At 38.9% G+C, this 22,631-nt stretch overlaps 2 protein-coding genes across 5 annotated transcripts in view; both read right to left on the reverse strand.

Annotated features, from left to right (window-relative positions):
* Positions 1–11,663, reverse strand: part of HTT (huntingtin) — an 84,779-nt gene extending 73,116 nt beyond the window's left edge. For both annotated transcript variants that reach the window (XM_080343148.1, XM_080343147.1), the window contains exons 1-4: positions 11,371–11,663; positions 4,803–4,886; positions 4,237–4,357; positions 1,488–1,547 (exon numbers count right to left, since the gene is read on the reverse strand). In XM_080343148.1, the coding sequence (XP_080199274.1) occupies positions 1,488–1,547; positions 4,237–4,357; positions 4,803–4,886; positions 11,371–11,471 (366 nt within the window). In that variant the 5' untranslated portion in view covers positions 11,472–11,663. The remainder of the gene's footprint in view (positions 1–1,487; positions 1,548–4,236; positions 4,358–4,802; positions 4,887–11,370) is intronic.
* Positions 11,664–19,128: 7,465 nt separating this feature from the next.
* Positions 19,129–22,631, reverse strand: part of GRK4 (G protein-coupled receptor kinase 4) — a 38,685-nt gene continuing 35,182 nt past the window's right edge. For all 3 annotated transcript variants that reach the window (XM_080343961.1, XM_080343962.1, XM_080343963.1), the window contains 2 exons: positions 20,645–20,767; positions 19,129–19,247 (listed from right to left, as the gene is read on the reverse strand). In XM_080343961.1, the coding sequence (XP_080200087.1) occupies positions 19,194–19,247; positions 20,645–20,767 (177 nt within the window). In that variant the 3' untranslated portion in view covers positions 19,129–19,193. The remainder of the gene's footprint in view (positions 19,248–20,644; positions 20,768–22,631) is intronic.

Consider the following 22,631-nt stretch of genomic DNA (forward strand, 5'->3'; position numbering starts at 1 on the left):
TCCTTAAGTTTAGTATCTGTCTATGTTGACACCTCCAGCTGTACACCTGACTTGAGCCAAAATGCCTTCAGACCCAGCATCTAAGGTTTTAGTAAAGCTCCTTAGTACTGTTAGAAATAGAGAAAATCATGGAAGTTAACAGATGTCTAGGAGAAACTGTGCACCTAATGTAGCTTGAACCTAACCAAAATGTTTCTCAAATCAAGTCCCTCTGAAGACAGAGCTGAGATGTTTAGAAACTGTCATTTCTTTCTTATGGTATATCAAAGGTGCACAGTCTTGTTAGTATGACAAGTAAAAGCAACTTGCATCTGAATTACAAAATGTGCATTTTTCAGGTTCAGAGACAAACAACAGATTCTGGCATGGCTCCTAAAGTGAGCCAAGTGATGCACAACAAAATTCAGTCTGCTGGTGCTTCTGTTACACCTTCTACCTCTCTCTCATCTCTGCCATGAATCTGAGAGCAACTATTCAAGCACCACACACCACCTGAACAACAAAATATTTCCTCTTGCACCTGGTCATACCATGCAGAAACTTCAGACGGATTTTTGTTTATGTTGGTTGTTTTTTTGCTAACTAGCTAGACATCCATTTCTTTACCCTCAAAAATTTTGCATGACATTAAAGTACAACAACACAGTAGGATATTCATACAGGGCCTACAAATAGCGCACATTTGACAGAAGAAAAACTATTTACATAGCTTTTGATATTTATTTTATTTTCTGTAGTTCTATTATTCCCAAAGAAACATAACAAAAAGCAATAGCCTTACTATCTGACAAATAACACCTATATTTTCTCTCTGTACAAGTCTTGCTACATGTTTACAGATGTGAGAGGTGTGATTTCAATGATACTGGCCTGAATAAAGCATTTTTCTTTTTTAGTCATATATTTACAAAAGGCTATTACTAAAATTCTTTCCATGGACACAACTGAAATTGTGACTTTTGATGCAAAGATAAATGCTTCAGTATTTCTACCTACGCTTCTTACATGTATATATCACACACAAAACAAAGCAGTTAAAGCTTCTATCAGGTCACTTCAGGTCTTGATCAAATGATTCCTCCAAGAAGTACTGTCAAATTAAGAATGTCACTGTTCTCCACCTACTTTTCACCACCCTTTGGCTTGAAGTTACTCTTTCCAGCTCAGTCAGTGGAGCAAACATCATGAATATGGCTTATTCATTTGAGAGCAGAGTCACTAAGGTTAACTCAGAGTGCTGTTCACACCAAATGCTCACACGTTTTCTGCCAGATAACCTTTCAGGAGTGGTTAAATCCAAACAGTGGGGCCAATAGTAGGAACTGGGTGGAATCATAAAATAAACAGTCACAGACCCTTCCAGAGTGAAGCTTTGACCTTGATCTTAGGAGACTTACACGATTTATTGACACTAATGCCACATCCCAATATATTAACACAGTTACTAAACACCATATTTCAAAAGGACACGAAAGAAAGAAACTCACCTTTTTAATCTCTTTATACAGCTCTAATTGTAACCTAGGAAGATTGGAATCCATCAAAGCCTGCAATAAAATGCATTGAGAATTTACTGTATCAGAGGGGAGGCACTTTACAGGAATCATGTCACACTTGCTATAAAATAGCTTCAAAAAAGGCACAGAACAGCCCCATATATGATATATAACTAGGAAGGTGTGAAATACTCAAGAAGGACAATTTCATCTTTCACACAAACACAAACCAGAAATGCAGACAAACTCTAACAGTTATTTGCAGTTAATACTGACTGCTTCACCCATTCGACCTAACGAAGGCCATACGGGATCAGACTACAAGCAGAGCCAACTTCGCGTGCTTTCTGGCAATCGCCAGGAATAGATACTCATGAATAGAACATTAAAACACAAAAATAGTATTCACAAGCAGCGAGAAGTATTCCCTGCTATACATCCCCATTGTCAAGTAGCCTCCTACTATTTCTCAAAGTGAGGCTGTATTTGTACCATTACCTTTAACAGCCCTTGAAAAACTCTTCTTTTGTGAATTACCTTATTTTCTGCATCCACTTATTACAAGGTGTTCTGGACAGCAAAGTATCACATCCCAGGATCTAATCAAGCATAGTGTGACAAAGCACACACCGTACTTTGAACCTGTGGTCTGGCTAAGAACTGGGGTACAGGAAATGGAAGTAAGCACTGAGAAGTGGTAATTTTCTGTTCACCTGAACTCCACCATTCTCCTTCCATCTTGCAAATGGCATACCTTGTCTACACTGAAGCGTTAGCATTTTAATTATACTAATGAGCAGTGTCTGTCCAGACAGACATACAGTTACACAAGTAATGCCTACATCTATGTTATTATATTTAAAGAGAAAACATAAAGCATCTTTCTAGCAATAGAATTAGTCTCTAAAATGCCTGACGTTCCAAAAAGCTGAACGTTGACTCATGTGCAAGCTGAGGGGCCCAATGCTTCTGTTCCACTCATCACAAGCATCAGTGCTGCTTGCATGACCAAAAATAAAACTACACATATTTTTGTCTCTGCATTTATACACAAGAGAGCATCTGCCTAAACACTAAGATGCTTCCATACAGCATAAAACTGAGAAACAGAATACAAACTATGACGAGCTTCAATAACAGTGTGACACATCTGTGTGACTGGAATACCACAGTTATTACCATTTCATAGCTGTGACCAGCTGGCAAGCTTAATGACCAATAGAAGACTCCATCATTGCAACATCTTTAAAACAGAACAATCTACATACAAAGATTTGAAAAAAAATTACATTTTTCAGGTTACCTTGAAACATGTCAGAAAGCAACAATATTAAACAGTGAATTAAAGAGGTCATTTTTTATACAAAGCCTACAGTAGAGTGTGGTAGAAAGAAGGAAGTAAGTTCGCATTCTTTAGAACTGTTTCAGAGCATTTTTTAAAGCAAATTAAGCTACATAATGATGTATGCACTTCACAGAATGCTAAACTCCTGCAAACGGAAAAACATTTAGACCATAATAAATAGAGCAAAATGCTACAGGGCAAAATAAAACAAGCAAAAGACACTTGTACTTCTTCATTCACTATAATTTTGGAATAAACTACCTAATCAGGAAGCTTTCTCCATACAACTTTCAGCCACAGGCTCAACCCTCAAAACTTAATTTATTCAGATACGAAACAAACACAACTTGACTGAGAGATATCCCTACAGAAATAGGAAAGTTGTTTCTACAAATCCCTTCATGCTAGCAAAAATTATTTGTGTATTTCTAAAGCACTTGAACTTTGCATCAACTGGAATAATTATGCAGGTACACTGACTCAAAGGTCAAGTATTTCAGAAACAGGAAAAAACGGCAGGTGAAGGTAAACTTGTCCTAGAAGCAGCAGTTCACAGCAATTACTGAAAAGGTTCATTTTAAGATATTTTGAATCAAGATTTAGACCTTCCCTGATCTCATATGAATGCCCACCTGCTGTTCTCCAACAAGCCCTTCTTTCTGGATCACAGTAAGGTAATAAACAATCTCCAGAACACCATATTTATCCTAATTATTGCCTAAAAGCTCCTCCTCCAAGTCATAGCAAATCACACTACCTGAATTACAGCATACTACTAGTTTGAAATTAAAAGCCACTACATCTTTCAGTCAGCTTTTAAATAATACTTTTACCTTTCCTCTTGTTAAGTATCTTTATGTTTACAGAACAATTATAGAGTATTCCTCCCAGACAACAAGATGATTTTAGAAAAGCCCACATTCTTGTTTTGGTTAACTTGAAGAGAGTAAAGTTAATCACAGAATCACAGAATGTCAGGGATTGGAAGGAACCTCAAAAGCTCATCCAGTCCAATCCCCCTGCCGGAGCAGGAACACTCAGATGAGGTTACACAGGAAGGTGTCCAGGTGGGTTTTCGATGTCTCCACAGAAGAAGACTCCACAACCTCCCTGGGCAGCCTGTTCCAGTGTCTGTCACCCTCAATGAGAAGAAGTTTCTTCTCATGTCTAAGTGAAAAATGAACAACTAAAGAAAAGAATAGCTTAGAACAATGAATGACAGAAGAAAAGTTAAATATCTTGATCAGGGCATAAAAAGCTCTACTAAATTCTGTATGTGCTCTTAGGAAGGAAGCTTCCTTAACCTCTTAAATTAAGAGATATTGTCAACAATAAGCAAGCAACTAAAAGAACATCAAGAGGTAAAATCTGGTAGTACAGTATGTAAGTTCTTACTTTAATAACTTTGTTAAGGCATTCATCAGCAACCATCCGGACATCAGATTCTGCATCCTCACTGCAGAGGAGAAAGAGTTCCATAGCAATCCCCAGCAGTTTCTGAAATTCTGGAGAATTTCTAAATAAACAAACATTAGAAAATTACAATGAGCACTATGAAAAGCAAACACCAATGCTGTTTTGGAGGGGGCTTCAGAATCCAACTGCACATTTATTATACACAGATATACAAAAGAAGACGACATTCAGTGGATTAAAGCACTTCATTAGGAGTTGGGAGATCATTTCCCTGCTCTTTCTTACATAATCCGGTAAGGTATTTGACCTCTGTGACTCAGTTGCTGTGTCTGAGGTAGAAGGATAATGTATACTCTACCAGTGCTTAAACAAAATTACTCCTTAGATTTTGGGTTGGTTAAAAAAAAAAAAGTAAAAACTGTGCCACTTCAATTTTAAATGGAAGTTGAGCATTTAAAATCAGCAGTTATCAGGAAGCCTCCAAATAACTAACACTCCAGACTAGCTATTCATAATAAAGTGATAAATGGAAGACATTGTCTTACCTTAAGGACTGAGCAACTATGTTTTCACATATTGTCAGGCAATGATTCACTCGATCTTTCTTGGTAGCTGAGAGTTCTTTCTTTCTAAAAGAAGAATACAACAATGAGGAGTCTCAAACAAGACTTCAAAAGTGAGTAGTGACCATTTAAACAGAACAGAGTAGTGACTATTTACAGGAAAAAGATGCACCCTCTGGACATCATATAAACAGCTGTATACCAACCACCCACAGTCCTGGGACTTCATATATTAACCACTGCTGAGAGCACACTGGCATACAAGCAAAGGGAAGGATCCAAACTCAGAAAAAGAATTAACCATTTAAGAAGGAATGCCATACTAATTCCACCATTTTCACTTAGAAAATGTTTCGGAAACAAAACTGAAGAATGAAGAGGAGCAAAAAGAAAGGAAGGAAAAAGTAGAGCAGATCAAGAACAAAGCTAAAATAAAGAATATTAAAGAAATAAAAGGTTGGGGAAAATAAGACATGAGAGCAAGTCCTGCAGACCTAAAAATATCACTTTTAAAAAGACCTTCTTCACACATAATATCACCTTAGACTTTTTAATCTGTCAAGTTTTTGAAACTTAGAATTCTAATAAATCAACCTTTTTTGTATCTGAACTGGAAAGGATGCTGAGGCAAATCCTATCATATGCCACGTTCTTCCAAATGGTTTTGTAATTATAAAAATAGCAAAGCTCTAGGCACAGTCTATGCTCATCAAGAAGAATGTCCCTACAGTAACACCTGGTAGAGTCCAGGAAAGGCCAAACTTAGTCAATTCGCGACAAATGAGCGTAAAATGAAGAGAGTAAAATTCACAGAATCCAAGAACGCCTATCTCCAAACAATGCAGAGCAACATATGAAAAGCTTCCACGTTGCAAAATTTGTTTAACATGCACTTCAACATGATACTAGCTCCTATTACCCTTTACAGCTGAGTCTAGAACAGAAACTTCCGCCGTGCTCCACCCCCGCAATGGAATGGAAAAAAAGAGCGAGGTTCACAACTACGACTGAAATTTTATTTCACTGTATGCAGCGTCTCCTCCTCCTAACTTTACTGACACAGAATCACTTCTAGGAAAGCAGACATTACTTTTAAATAATTAACCAGCAGCAATACTGGAGCCAAATTGCACACCCAAAGGTACCTTCCCTGGATCTGTTTCACAGCCCAGAGGTACCTGCTCCTTCACTCACATTCACAGAGAATCTTCCCTTTGGTTTTCCAAGTGAAAATTGATAATCTGTATCTTAAACATTTAATTTGCTGTCTTAGCAAGAATAGCAAAACCACATAGCAAAATGGTGTTTCTGAACTAGAAGTTGGAAAACAATGTGAACAGCCTTGAGATACATTAATATAGTTAACACAACATTAAGGACAAACAGCAAGTAGCCAATAAGCACATTAAGCTAAGTCAAAGTATATCGTAGACAAAAATTTTGAATAATTAACCCGTAGTATTTAAGAGCTTCAGCTCAAATAATAGGACAGGTTTTGAACTAAGTCACTCTTTGCAAGTACCCCCATCCTTTTTCTTCCCTCAGGTTGGAAGTGGGAGGCTGAAAAGTGTTCACTCCCAAGATTTCAGTTTTTCTCCCAAGGATTTTGTCATCTCACTCCAGAAATGTTTTTCATTTTTAAAGAGTTTAAGGAATAGTTCCAAACAAAACTATTTTTTCCCACTATAATTTGGCAGTATTTTGTTTCGGTAAGCCTCAGCATTCCTCAAAGAGGATGTCTTCTTTGGCTTGTGTGCATAAGCAACTGGCAGAATATGAGCAGCTAATTTGAATTTGATCAAGATACACAGTGTCTATCTTGAAAAAGGACCACAGAGTCTTTAACAGCACTTTCAGATCACCTCTAACAAAAGAGCAAATACTTCCTACAACATCCAGCTGATTTGGCAACTTCAGCACCGTTGATGTGAACAGGGACCTAAGAAACTGAATAAATCATTTCAACTTCTATGATACTTTTACCTGGCATTGCCCACATCTCTTAGGAGCACCATTTTCAGTACACATTCAATCCCAGAATAAAATGGGCACATCTGAACTTGCCCATAAACTCACTATTTGAGATACGAAACACATTAAAGATGTTGCCGAATGAGACTGCTTTCAGAATAAAGTTCTTTATTATCTAAACATAATATAGCCCTGAGCAAGACAGGCAGTAGCGTTCAATACTACTCAGACTAGTACAGATCAATGTCTTCAGTAGATTCCTGTAAACAAAGAGCTCCCTTAACACCATCTCCCACCTCACTGAAATAAACTTTTAAAATGAAAAAGGCCCGAATAGAGAAAATTTAATGGGAAAACTTAGAAGTAATGCACGTAGGTAACAAGTTACCATTTAAACTGAAATAAGAGAAACTAGAGGTGAAGACTATCACTTACTATATGAAGAGACAGAAGAACAAACATTCAAGTGAGTTGGCCGAACTGAATCTTTCATCTGCTATTTGGTTATTCAGCTTTCAAAAAAATCAGCCATTGAAGGAGTGAAAGAAAAGGTGGAAGACAAACACTTATCGTACACATTTTCTGTACCTACAAAGACAAGATACCAGAACAGTATCTGCAGCTAGAACACTTTTTTTTTTTTTAATTAAAAAAAGCTCTACTCAAAAGTATTATGAATTCCTCAGGCAAAGTGCTGATGAGCATACTCAGGGGAACAACAACAGCATCACTTATTTCTCAGAAGACAGCTGAAGCAGCAAGCCTCAAGTGTAAGGTCATTTCAGTTTGATGAACAACAGATGGCAAGAGATACTGGAAGTAGCAGTTATCTAACAGGAAAGCTTCACCTCACAGGCAGAGGAGTTTAACTTTCTGCACAGACAATCTCTAGCCAAGGAGATTAATAAACAATACAAGGAAACCAGCAATCCCAGATAATTTTGCACTCCAAGTCCTGATGAGCTGGCTACAAAGAGATGAAGCTCGCTGATGCTAATTCTTAGTCGGCCTTGGAATTAAGGGTGCAAAAAGAGTAGAGAAGCTCTGAAGCTAAACCAGAAGAAAAAGAAAAAGGGTGAAGCCAAATGGCTTGATGTTAATCTTAAGAAAAGTAACGGGAAACTCAAAAAAAGATTCTATTAATAACAAACACAAATATTAGTGGATCAAGAAATAAAGTAATCCCAAATATGGTGGATACTTGAAACAATGTGTAGCAAGATAATGATGGATAATCACATTCTGGCTCTTGCAGCACCTTTTTCTGCAAAGGTAACCATTAGAATCAAATGTAAGGGAAAAAAATAGGGCACAGTTAAAAACAATTACAATAATTAACTACTAAAACAAGCTGACAAGAGAAAGGGTGAATTCAAAGGTGAATCCACCTTTGAATTAATCAAATCAAAGCTAACTACTTTTCCAGAAGAAACATCAGCAAGACATTCTCTCAGCTCATTGATAAGAGGTAAAAATGAATAAAAGGTAAAACATAGGATGCTGTGTGACAGTCCATCTGTCTTTTCGTTTCACTGAGTAAACTCTGAATTTTTACATCATACTAATCAAATTTTAAGTCAGTGGGAGCTTTGTAATCCAAAACAAAACACCTGAGTCCAACCAAAATTTAAGGGTTGAAAAAAGCTAAGAATAGATATGGAAGAAAATAAAGTGCCCCACCAGAAGTATATAGAAGCAATATGCCGATAAAGAGCTAAAGCTAAGTTTTCATAGAAGTAAAAAACCAGCAAGAGATAAGAGAAGAGGCAAGAAGCTGATGTCTGACTGTAATGCATAATAAAAGCATAACACATGACTATTGCTGCTTAAAATCTCTCAAAACAGAAAAAGCTCTAACCTTCTTGGTAAAAGCTTTAATTCAATTAATATTTTCATTTGAAAAAGTACAGCCAGGATATCAGTTTTATCAAGAGTTCAGAAGCCATTGTCTTAGAATAAAGTGAAGAAAGACTTGAATACAGGTTGTGCAACCAATTAAGTCTTCTCTACCCCAAACTCTGTGATCTTAAAACATGTCTTAGCAGCAGAGAGACAGTCCTTAGTAGGAGTCACTAACTAGCTATATGTAGAATACTCAGTTTTTACCAAAAATACTTAAAAGAATACTTTTGCCTACTCCAACAGTAAATATAAATTTTTTTTATTATTATTTTTAATCATGTAGAGGTAACACTGTGTTGTAAATTAAGGTAGCTTATTTTGAAAGAAGGAAAAAAAAGGCAGAGGTAGGTAACTAGTTTTACTGTAGCAAAAAAGTCCAACAAAAAATGTCTAAGACCACCTGTAATAATGAGATTACTCTATAAGTTGAGGAACTACAGCTTTTCACTCATCTAATTTAGGCAATAGGACAACTTTGATCTCATGCACAATGTCAAATAGATATCTAACAAAACAACTAAAGAACAAACCAGTAGCATTTACGCTGTGACATTCACCAGTTGACTTACTCTTTACTGACAGGTAAACTTGCATCCTTTCACAACAATAAACAGACAGAATGCTAGGAAGTTACCACACAGAAATAGAAAATATTTAAGTGCTGTTTATACAGAACCAACCTCTCCACAAATGCAAAGAGTCAATTTTCCTTTCCAGTCCATTATAAACAAACAGAAAAATGCAGACAGTATTGTGAATTACATTCAAGATGTCACATGGCATTGCAGTAAAAGTTTGGGAAACTTCATCAAGGACTGCCACAATATCCTTTCAAAGGCTTTTATGAGGCTAAGTGCTGTTACTGAATTTGTATAGCTCCTGGGGGCATGCAAAACCATCAGCTTTCTGAAAACATACAGCCTATTTTTAAACACAAAGCAAAGTCAACAAGGACAAACACAACCCTAATTTTTAAGTGTTTTGAGTAGAATACACCTAAATTCAGACCCCAAACCAAGCACAACATCCCTCAGCAAGCATCACAAATAATTTTTAGGACTTTCACTTGAAATACCATGATGCATCTCATCAGTAACTTTCTAGACAGGTTTTTCAACTGCATATAGGAAAGACCAGAAATAGGTGGCCATCCATGTTGCACAAAGCACTAATACAAAAAATGCACAGAACAGAGCAATTAGACCCTGCAGACCAGTAAGGCATCTAAAAACAATTACTTCATGAAGAAGATGAGTGTTTTCACCTACTATGCCCCAAAAGTGTGAAAATACATTGAGATCGTTCGAGACAGCACTCTTCAAACAGCATCAATCATGATAATTTAGTTGGCATCCATATCAGAATCTACTGTGGGAGCAGGTGGCCAAGAGCCCAGCTCCACTGCTCAGCATCCTCTGCCAAAACACAATGAAATTGCCAATTTAGAAGTTACCTGCTCCTAAACCCTTCTGCTTCTCCTGTCTCCCCAGTAGCTGAAGAAAAAGCAATAGCGTGACTCACGTATTTATCCTGTAAAAATCTTAAGTGCCTTTTCACCTGCTCAATAAACATTATTTTTAGAGGATGCAAGTGTACGGGGCAGCACAGTGTCATGGAACAGTTCCTTGCCCTTGTCCTCCAGCAATGCCTCCCAATGAGAGACCTGAGTGTCACATGGACATAAAACATTTGTCCCTATTGTTTAAGGGTATCAGGAATATTTAAACTAATACATCAATAAGCCATAGCATAGAACTTTAAATGAAGCTTGTCATAAACAGACAACTACATCAACTGCCCTCAGATGTGTCAGAGCCCAGACTTTATAAGGCCTGGTGCTTTAAGTTATGCTTGGGGGGCTTTTGCCTTTTTTCCCAGCACTATGTTAGCTGAAAATAAGGTTTTTCCTTCCTAAAACCAGCCTGTGAAACCAATACAGAATTCTCATGTCTCTCGTTCATTACACATAACACTTTATTTTCAAATGTACTTGCCCAGAAAGTTACTCCTAGCTTAAACAGAAACAGAGAGCAGGCAGCACTCCCAGACACATCCCCAGAACAGCCTCCCGCCAAGGACAGGGCAGCACCCCAGGACCTGCCCCTTCAGGGACCGCCAGTCACCCCTCAGGCTGCCTGCAGTGCCCGGCAGCAGCGGCTCATAGAATCATTTTGGCTGGGAGAGACCCTCAGGATCACTGAGGCCAACCACAACCTAACCTTACTCTGGCACTAAACCATGTCCCTAAGAACATTATCTAAACGTCTTTTAAACACCTCCAGGGATGGTGACTCCACCGCTGCCCTGGGCAGCCTGTTTGCAGAAATAATTTTTTCCTAATATTCAATCTAAACCTTCCCTGGTGCAACTTGAGGCCATTTCCTCTTGTCCTGTCACTTGCTACTTGGCAGAAGAGACCAACACTCCCCATACTACAACCTCCTTTCAGGTAGTCATAGAAAGTGATAAGGTCTCCCCTCAGCCTCCTTTTCTCCAGGCTGAACAGCTCCAGTTCCCTCAGCTGCTCCTCATCACACCTGTGCTCCAGGTCCTTCACCAGCTTCGTCGCTTTCTCTGCACTCTCTCTAGTATTTCAATGTCCTTCTTATCATGAGGAACCCAAGACTGAGCACAGGATTCAAGTTTCGGGAGCCCTCCCCGCCCCCGGATCACTCACGGTCTCTGCAGCGGCTCTTCGGGGACGGCAGCCGGTCCCTGCTGCTGCTGGAAGGAGCGCAGCGACTCGAAGGCCTTCATCAGCTTCTCCAGGGTGGCCATGGCCGCTCCGCCGGCACCGACCCGCCGCTCCGACCCGCCCTCTCACAGGCACCCGGTGGCGCCCGCCTTCCCTCTCACGGGCCCAGCTCTCCTCCTCCTGTTCCTGCCGGCGTCGCTCTCTCCCGCTCTGCGGGAGCGCTCCAGCCAGCCAAGCCGAGCCCGCCGGCAGCCGAGGCCGCGCCGCCCGTCACGGCCGCGATGAATGAGGGAGACGCCGCAGGGGGCCGCGAGCGCCCACCAGCTGCCCCGCCGCCATCTTAAATACCATCATTCCCCGCGCCTCGGCCCCGCCACCTTCCCCGGCCGCCCCGCCCACCCCAGAGCAAAGTCCCAGCCCTGGGCTCAGGCACGCCGGGCGCGCATGCGTAGAGCGCACCTCCCCCCGCCGGTGTCACGCGCGCCCTCATGTACATACACACACGGGCAAGCGGGTAGGTAAGGGGCGGGGCAGCAAGGAGAGTGACAAAACGCTTTGTCCAATCAGACTGCGGGCTCCACCCCTTCCCCAATGCAAGCGTTAGCGCATTACGAGGCGCAAGGTCCCTCCCGCTGCCACCGAGCGGGGAGGGGGCGCTGGGTCCTAGAGCCCGCCGGGCTGCTGCGCCGCGGCGCCCCCTGCTGGGGAGGAGGCGGCCGCGGCGGTTTGCCTGGGCACGGAGAGCGGCGTGGCCCTAAAAGCAGCTCTGGGAGCGGAAGCCCCGCTCACCCCTTCGGCTCCGTACCTGGCAGGGGCTCTGCCAGCGCTCCCCTTTCCCCGGGAACAGGTCCTGCTGCCCCTCCAGTGCACCGACCCTCAGCGTGCCCGGCGTGAAAGCCTGAACCTGCCCAAGTGGGACCCAAAATCTCCTGTGACCCATGAAGACCCCCAACAGAGCACATATGCCCATACATCAAGTGCACTCAACAGGTACCCCTGCAACTCCCCGACATATTTCCAGCCAGCCCACTCAGCACTCAGGTGCTTGCCAAAGGCACTACTGGCACTTCAGGTTTATTTTAGGCTGCACAGAGAAAAGAGGAAACACTTACAGGAACAGGACACTTAAAACTTGGCAAGGTACCCACCAGCCTTTCAGCGCTCCTCTCGCCATTCTAGACTTCCTTTGGCAGAGGATACGTTTTGCACTCTTAAAGCACAAATTAAACATACAGTCTACAAGAAACAGTATTTATATAATTGATTCTATTACTAAGCACTTAAAAAAAAAAACAAAAACAAACTCCAAACCATTACTGTGAACTTTCCAATCACAACCACTGATATTAAGATATCCAGTTGCTGATGCACATTTTAAATGACAGCTGATAAGGAATGTCAGTTCAGCATAGATCTCAGACACATGAAATGGAAATGAAGAACAGCTCTTGGAACTTTTAAGAAAAGAAACTCCCAGTAATGGCTTAATAGACACCATGGTTATTGCTAGCAGAGACAGACACAAGCAGCAAAGCTCGTGTCTTTGGATATGCAGGCCAAAAGGAGTCACAACAGAATTGCCATACTGATCACATTCATATTCAGTAAAACACTGCTCTGCCAGTTAACTTTGTTAGCATGTTAATAAAATATGATGAACCACGTGAAACATTCCTCCGAAAGTAAACCAACCTACAGTACTGAAAACAATTCAGCTTATAGCAAAACTCGTATTTTTTCATAAATGTGTAACAAAACGTGAGCTTTTCAGGTAAAGATATTTTTTGTGATTATTTTGTGATAAAGCCTGCAGAGTTTTCTCTGGAACATATGGAAGATTATGAATTTTTTATTTAGCAAATGATACATGAAAAAAGATGACAGCACAGCTGGAGTGCTGCATGCACTATGTGATAATTGCATGTGCCACACCACACTTGGAAATCAATTTAAGCACACTAAAAAGAGCAGAAGCTCTTCTCAAAACAAGCCACCGACCAAGTCAGTCTTTGCAAACCTGTTCTGAGGCTCTAGATGAGCTCATGTGCCAGTCCCCCCGAGGGCTGCTGACTCACAGGCAGGAATGCCCGGGCACCGCCTGCCCACAGAGAGCTCCTCTGCCTTCTCCTCCTCTTTCCAATTGTACTGGCAGCACCAGCCCTCTGGCTCATTAACAAAGAGCTGGAAGAGAACTCGGGGGTATCAGGTTTTTCTTTGGCAAGTACCTTATCAGTAGGTTCTCCCAAGTCAAATTTCCTGGTCCGTGGTTTTGCATGCATCCTGTCACTGATCCTGTTCAAATAGCAGCCCCGCAAACAGCTGCACTGGAAAAACAAAGCGATGTCAAACTGGCAAGAACAAGCAGGTAGGCCTACAGAACAGGCATTTTTGTAAAGCCATCGTTACCACAGAGAAAAATAAAGTCACAATCACAATGGAGTAACAGCAAATACCTAATAGGTTATACGTAATTTAGGGGATGACAATGAATTAATCTCAACCTCCAGAAGAAAAGAAACACACATAACAAGAATATTTTTGTTCTGTCCCAAAGTCACACTTCAGCCAGCATTTCTGCATTTCCACACAAAATTCAGCAGGTAATGGTACTACTCAAATAATCCAATAGACTTCATGAGACTGCTGGACCAGCCAGTTCAACATACACACAGATAATGTGCAATATGCCACAGCACAGTTATATCATTGCTGAAGTAACTTAATTTGAAGCTGGTTTGTATAGTGATCAAATGCTTAGTCCTTTGAATCATGTCATAAAATTACAGTGAAAGCTTTTGCATAAATAGGGCAAAATGTGGAAAAAAAAAAAAGCAGCCTACTGTTGAAAAGTATTTGATTTTAAAACCAAAACAAAACAACAAAAACAAACAAACACCCCCACACAAATCTAATTAATATCAAGGCATAAATTCTCTCAAGGAGAGTGAAGTCTGGTTAGTTGCCTTGGGCAATAATATAAAATTTAATACACACAATAAGGCTGATGAGAAGTAGAGCTACAGCTACTATTGACTGATCTTGCATTCACATTCATAGTGTTATCACAGTAAATGTGTTAATGGAAAACAGCCTATCCCGATAACTCTGTCTTTTCGCACAGGAATTTAAGTAGAAAGCAAGATTGAGACCATGAGATAACGCATGAGGGCACTTTTTCTTGTAACTGACAATTTTACATTGATATAGAACTTACAGAATGTAATACACATTTTCTGCTTCAACAAATTGTGATTATTTTTTTTTAAATTACATTTTTTTTTATCTATCCCAACTACCATGACAGACATGGTAAATAAATCACATTAGACAGTAATACATGTGGTTGAGATACGCGACAGTGTTTTGCTTTTATTTCAGGAACAACAATGCTAGAACATCCAGGGAAACAGCTCGTACAAAAACAGTTGAGTGGTTTGGAGATACCGGAACTAACACATGACATTTAAGAGTCAGCTGCGCTATACTTGGGAAGAATTCTGCTGGTTTGGACACACGCGGAACATGAGTAAAGTTACCTACATCTCATGTGCAAAACTTAAGTTACAGCATAAGAAGAATTATGAAAAAGAAAAAAAAATAATTGTACATTCAGCAGAAGAAACGTCATCATCATCACCAAAATAAAGCCAGGCAGGTAAAAATCAGAGTAAACATGAATTTAGCTTAAAGATGCTTTCCATTATTTTTAAAATTTTAATTCAATTCTTTGAGTACTTCCTAAATAAAAGTACTTTTTAAAATCTGTACTAAAGTGAAGGTGACGATTCCAATGTTAAATATAGTGTGATACTAAATTGTAAACCAAAGCAAAATAATATTACTTCTATTGACTTATTTTAGTAACTTGTAAACAAGTATTCTCCATTTGTACAAATGGCAATGAGAAATTTCTTACCTCACTATTGTTTGAAATATAATTGAAGTGCATTCTAAAATGGATTTTTAGTTGTTTTTAATAGCTTCTATAATTGATTTCTCAAATTAGACGATTTTATTCTGAGCTGGAGATAACGATCTTCCATAATCAGAAACCTTCATATCTATTGTTTTAAGAATGATTTGGGAAAAAACCCCACAAACATACAACATCTTCTATTAAAGGCCAAGATTTGTCAATAGTGCTCTCTTTGTTATGGAAATGCCACTTTTTTTTTTTTTTTCTATTTATTGTTATACAGTAATTATTTTTAAGCGCCCATGAGACCATTTTTTGGTTGTTATAATCCAGAAATGTAACACCGTCTGTATTATGAACACTACACCTCCTGGAAAAAGTTGGCATTTTTTTTACTAGAAAGAGAACAACCCTGAGGCATGAAGATCCTGTTCTGTTGGTCACAGCATTCAAAAGCATTAGGTAAACCAATAAGATACTGGTACATTGTTTCACAGTTTCTGAATTTTGAGCTAAATATATAGATTCATGAGGTATGCACAAGACATTAAGACTTACATACAAAAATGCTTGGAAACACAAGCCAAGGGTTGATTTCATGCAAGGAACTCAAGAGAATTCCATAGATCTTTCCATATCTTGCACCAGTAGAACAAAGCAGTTGGGCTGTTGGATTGTCTCACTGTTATTAAAGCCTTCTAACACGTGGATCTACAATCCATGGAAGTATAATGAAGTTGTACTGAATGACAAGAATTTACCTTGGCTCTTCAAATAAAACCAAACAGGCAAAAAAACCCAACCCCAGAGCTAAACAGAAATCAAAGGCTACATAATCAGTAAACACAACCTGCTGCCTTCCCCCTCTTCTTTGTCTCAGTTGTGTTCTATAAAAATCAAGAGCAAAGTTCATATCACACCACGGTATTTTGCTTTCAGGTGCTTCCCTCTCCCTCCCTTTCCCCTGCTTTCAAAATGCATCTCCAAGCGACTAACACTCCAGTAAAGATATTTAACCAACATTAGTCACCTCAGATGAAACAGCCCAACATCTTCAGCTCCAAGTACCACCATAAGGAGAGTTATGCTGAACCTTCCAGTTTCTTGCCTTTTCTAATTAATTCAGGGATTCACATTAGATAATATCTAGTTGTTATTATGTGGTTATATGTCTAGCCAGAAGGGACAAATATATAGCAGAAAAATGCCATAGTGAGCTTACTGGGGAAAACCAAACAAATAAACAAAAACCCAAACCAACTCCCCATAACCAACAGAATTTAGGTCCTAATTGTGCAAACATGCAGTTACTCAAAACCAATTCAACAGTATTATTCAGAACATGGGAAAAAAAAAAAAAGTGAAATGAAACTAAATAAAGTTTTATAAAAAACAAATCCTCCGCTTTTTATTTGCATGGCTGCAGTTCCTTGTCCAAGTAAGTGGACATATAAATAACCATTTCTTAGGAACAACTTTCCTCTTCTCTTCATCTAGCCTTTTTTTCTTCACAGATCCCTGGAGAACAGGTGATAAATCTCAGCACTCCAAAATAAGAGTTGACTCTCTTTCTAATTAAGATCCCTTCCCCTCAAATATGGGAAGAAAAATTGAAATACATATTAAATAGACTTTTAGATTTTTTATTTGTTAAAGCAAATTCCTGTATTTTCTTCATAAAAATTGTTCAGCTTGTGTCCATGGTATTCTTGCCCAAATTTAAAGTTACTCTAAGCAGGTATTAAATCCAGAATGTCACCCCATATGCCTGGTGTTAATACAGTGACCTTTGCCTCAGAACAGCAAACATAAGATCTTAAAAAAAACAAACATCTCAATCAGAGAAACATTATGACTTCTCCTACCAGGCAGGCACTTATATAATAAAACACTTCTGTTACCTCCCTATTTCTCCATTCCTATATTTCTGAAGTCCTGTTATTGTGGTACATAACAAGAGGGACATGTCAGACCATGCCAGCTCATTGTCTTACACATCGCAGCTCCAGCCAACACCCTCACTTGAGACATTTCTCTGTCAGGTCTCCCATCCCTTCACTGTTGCATCAGACTGTCTTCCAGTAATTCATTCAAACTCTACCAATTTCTCCCTCGGTACCTTCTACAGCTGTCATTTTGCTGTCCTCTGTGCTGTTTTAGACGTCGGGCAAAATGCACAGAAAACACAGGAAAAATGTCTAATTCCTCATTTCTGTGGCACAGTAGCCAAGAGGGACAATTTCAGACAGACACCAGCACAGCTCCAGTAGGATTCTGTGACACACTGTTTTTCCAGGTTTTTTTCAAATTCTAAACCATTAAAACGCTTCTTACTAGAGACAAAAAACTGTGAATTAAAATCTGACAACAGGCTTGATTATCAAATGTATTTTGTGAGTTTCCCAGAAGCAGTCTAAGTTTTATTTCCAGTGTGTCTGCAGATCGCAAGCAGAAATCTATTTGAGGTAGAGGGATATTCAGTTGCTCTGTGTGTATAACAATGTGTGGTCTGGTTGGTGCCATAGAGATCTAAGAGGGAGAAAAAAGCATGCTCAGTGGACACTAATCTTCAGACAGAGAAGAAAACATGTAATAAAAGTCAAGTCTCCAAGAGCATTCCATTATATTTCAAGTCCCTAACTCAAATTTTGAAACCAGAAGAGGCTTTTAAGGAAATGTGTCCCCTAAATTCATTCTCATACACAGATGGTTAATTTTATCGGAAACTTTACAAAATAAAGTCTGGCATAATTTGAGTCCAGAAGAACCGAAGTTTGACAAGCTTTCAAGCAGCTGGAAACAGGTTTACTAATGAACATCAGGTAATCACAACTAAAACTTCAATAGCAGCTCCACAGCTGCATCAAGCAATCATTAAAGGCAGGTTTTAATATTTAGGCTTTTCAAGGTTATAAGGAAAGATTATTTACATAATTAAATTTGATATTTAATACTACCTTGTCCTTCTCTCAGTGGCAGTGATCGCTGTAAAGCCTACAACACTGCGTACTACAACATGATAAGCAGACAGGAGGTTAGTAAGAGGAGCCCATGCTTTGTTTTTTAACCCATTATAAAACTAGAACACCCTACATGGAGTTGTAAACAATTTCATTTACATAAGAAAATAAAATGGTGTCCCCACAGGTAAAAAGAAATCCTTTTAGTAAAGACAACCAAGTACTCAAAATATAGTTATGAATTTTTGGCATAGCTCCACTTGCATGATCGCGCCAAGAAACCGTCTCAAGAGCATGTGTTAGATGGGTAGAAAGGAGAAGAATACGTAATACAGTTTGTTACAGGATTAAGCTAAATGTTCAGAATTCTCTATATATAGGAATACAGAAAGACATTCTACAGAGCCAGACAGTAAAGAGCAATTCATAATAGCTGGCCACAGTGCACTGAATTCCTTTCTCTCCTTCGCAGTTGCTTAAGAGATACATTAGGTAATAGCACTGCCACGCTGCTGGATAATACCAGAATTATGAAATTTATCAGTATAGCAATTTTACTGTAAAGGAAACTGGCTAATAAAGATTCTAATGAACAGGAAAAGTTTTACCAGGAGCAGACAAAGCCAAGTTACATTGATGCCATAGATATTATCTCTGTGCTTTAAAATCCTTTTAGTATGTCTAGATTCATTTCACTGTGGAAAAAAAAGATCAAGATAAATCAAATACATACAGAAACACACTCACTCAAATGGCACTCATTGCTTTTTGTACAATCAAGCTTTAGTGAAAATATACATCTTAAAACAAATGAAGTACAAATGTACAAAAATCCTTGAACTCAGATAAAAAATATATATAATACACTTTGCTACAGAGATATAAAACATTTAAAGTTTTCTCATCCTTTCTGATGAGAGTAAAATGATTTAAAGTCTGGAGGACTCCGGCTCATCATCACTACAATCAGATTTAAAGCAGACCTGCAAGAGAAGATAAAGAGACAATCAGCTGCAGAACTGACATTGTTGTTGGTGTGTGTGTTTTATGGGGCACAGAAAGGCTGGGAGAGAATGGGGTGGCTCTTTTTCCAGCACATTTTACTCCATACGAAGTAAATGCTTTGGGAAAAATCAAAGGAAACTACAAGCCAAATCCAAGTCTCAAGTCATTAATGTTCCATTTAACCTTAAGATCTTTCCTCCTTTTAACTTCACAGGACAATTAACTGCAGTCTTATTACTTCAAAACCAACTGAAGTCGCTCAAGCTGTAATACTTTTTTTAGGACTCTTTCTGAATACATAGAACCATATCTTGGAACAGTATGAGCTTTGCTGATTCAGCTTGAAAAGACTACAGTAAGACAAAAGCTTTAACTTTAGCTGTGTGAGATTATTAGTACATTTAACCATTCCATTACTGTAAGTGGGGGAAAAGTGAATTTGAAAAGGTGAACTAAAAATGTCAGTACTATTATACATTCCATTAGCAATGTACCATTTTAGAGAAGTGAATTACCAGCTGATGACAAAAAAATACCTTCATGCAATTTTAATACATGGCCCTGTTGTGGCTGCTTAATGATATGCTCTTAGCAATTTTAAAATTCCATTTCTGCTTGAAAGTAAAAGGAAGTTCTACTGAAGTGTCCTCTACTGGAATATAGTCATGCTCCTCAAGATACTTCCACTCTAAGTGCAGGCATACTGAGCAAACAGAATTGCATACAACATCTTTAACTGAAAACCTTTACAAATAGCCTGTTTCTCATGACTTAGAAACAAGGACAACACACCATGTGTCTTTCAGGTGGTAAGTACTCAATTCATGTGCCTCCAAATGTTTACTAAAATGTAGAAGTCGTGCAGCTAAGAAAAAGCTCTGCATTATCAGAAACTATGTAAACATACATCAGTCACTTAGGGGCTATTTTTACTTAGTTGCTTAATACACTAGAATTGTGAGCCCAGGTTTCTAAAGGAGCAAGTCCTAGGAGCTGCATTGGTCCACCACACTTACTTCTGAGTTCATTAGTCAATTTTATTTGAGTTTTTACAGAGGGGGCCTCAATTATCTCTGAATTGATCTCCCCGGATTTAGAGCAGATCTGTCCCCAGCCCACACTGCCTTTTCCCCAGGTAACAGCTAGCAGACACTAGAGGAAGACAGAATGATGTGGGAGTAAAAACTACAGGAGTTACAGGGATGGCCACAGCTTCTGAAATGCAGTCCAGGGGCAAAAGGCATACTAAACCAGATTCCATTAGTTTCAATGTTCAACAACCAACTTGTTTTTCCTATCACAAAATAATATAAAAAAATATGGATTTTCCAGTCTAAATGGCAATTTTCTTATGAAAGAAAATAAATACCCTTACCTCTCCACTAAAAAGTCTGTGAAAGAAGCCCCTCTTTGGTTTAGGAGACCTCTCTCTGTCTGGTGACACAGTACCATCGGTTTCATATGCATTGATATCTTCAAAGCATCCCGTTTCAATCATCTTGGAAATATGAAATATAAATGAAATATCCATACAAGGCTCTCAAACAAGTTCCATGTAGTATCTGTTTACTCTGGCTGGGTATTCCCAACAACTTACAAATTAATCAGCCAAACTACACCACTCACATAGCTCCACAAAGGAAGGCACAAAGTCTCCATTAACTCTCCTTGTGCAGGCAGTGAACTATAGAATAGCAAGGGGAGCTCTACTATGTAGATGAGTACTCAGATGCTCCCCCTTGCTTTCCTAAGGTATTTCTTCTGCCCATGATGCAATAAGCAGGTTTTAGAAACGGAAATTATTTTTCCTTTTATCTATTCTGCTCATTTCAGAGTAGTCTACCCTACCAAATATAACATCTTTATACCCCGGACTGAACTTTATTAATGAACATGACACTGAGTACAAGAAATTATTATTCTATGCCGAATACCTGCATAGTATTGGGAGGATATTTTTACAAAAGAGACAAACCGCACTCTTGAGGAAAAAGCAGCTGATGTCTGACCACAGTAATTTAAATATCATTCTGGTGTTTTGGGCAATAGTCTTACCGAAACACAACTAATATACCATAATTAGAAATAAGGCAATAAGATAAGGAAGGTAATACTTCATGGGGAAAAAAGAAGACGACAGGTCTCTGGAGAGAAGCAAGGGCTTTTGAAATAATCTGTGTTTGTGTACACAGAAAACAAAATAATTAAAAGCCACAATTACTGGGTGCAGAAAGAGTAAATGCCAAAATGTATCACACAGGCACGTTGAGCAGTGGGAGAGTGGCTCATGCCCACATGTAGCTGGCAGATATCTCTGCGTACCACTGATACACATCTATCATAATGGGCATGCACCTTGGAGAGGCAGAGGGGACATGAAAAGAAATGAGAAGAACTGTGGTCTGCTTTTGTTATAAACCATGGCATCAGGTAAATTATGGGAGGAGAAAAGTAATTCTTAAGAGACTGAGAGCAAAGATTTGAGGGAAACCTCAGTTACATGAATTAAAAGAAAATATAAGCAAAAATGTAAAATGACATCTGCACAGGAGGAATTACCACCGCCAGAATTCCACAAATACATTCAACTTTGTCCCTTCATGTGGGGTTAAGAGTTATTAAGCTGCAGTGCTTAATAACTGGATCGTATTCTGAAGTTCAGAATTGTAACACAGCATAGGAAATATTTATCTCTCCAACAGCCTAAGGTTCATTGCTTCTTAGAGAAGACTTGCCATGTCAAGTGACACCTTTCAAATGTCCTTCTTAATATAATGCAAAAAAAAAAAAAGGCAAAAGGGACTGTACTTTTTTCTCTGACTTGTTCAGAAATTGTTCATCTTTTATGACTGATCTTTAATTAAAAACCAATCATACTTGGCAAAGAAACTACACTAGTAGAATTCAAGACAATACTAATTCCAGAAAGCGATGAATATCTTATAATAGGGGGAAGGCATTCATAACAAGAACTATGATTTTAAATAATTGTTACTGAGTGCTCTTCCTGAAATAAGGAAGATTTGAATTTCCTAAATACAGACTGAACTGCATGCAGAGGCAGCAAAATTCTAGTAGTCCATAAAGAACACTAGAATACTCATTCACTAGGGAGATGAAAAATCTTTAAGAGAAAGTCTGACTCAATGTTGAACTGTTTGTTTTGAAACCTTAGAAAAAGTGAATCTGCAGTTCTGAATTACTGTGTAACTTGGATACTCTATTGATCTACAGGCACGATCCACAAACAGCTTGCACTACGCCCATTTGCTTTTGACTACTTTGAATAGCATTCTAGACCTCTCCTAAGAACACCAATATTGAATAATATGTGATAGAAGAACAAGGAAAATGTTGTCATG

The sequence above is a fragment of the Nesoenas mayeri genome, assembly GCF_963082525.1.
Source record: "Nesoenas mayeri genome assembly, chromosome: 4".
NCBI lineage: Eukaryota > Metazoa > Chordata > Aves > Columbiformes > Columbidae > Nesoenas > Nesoenas mayeri.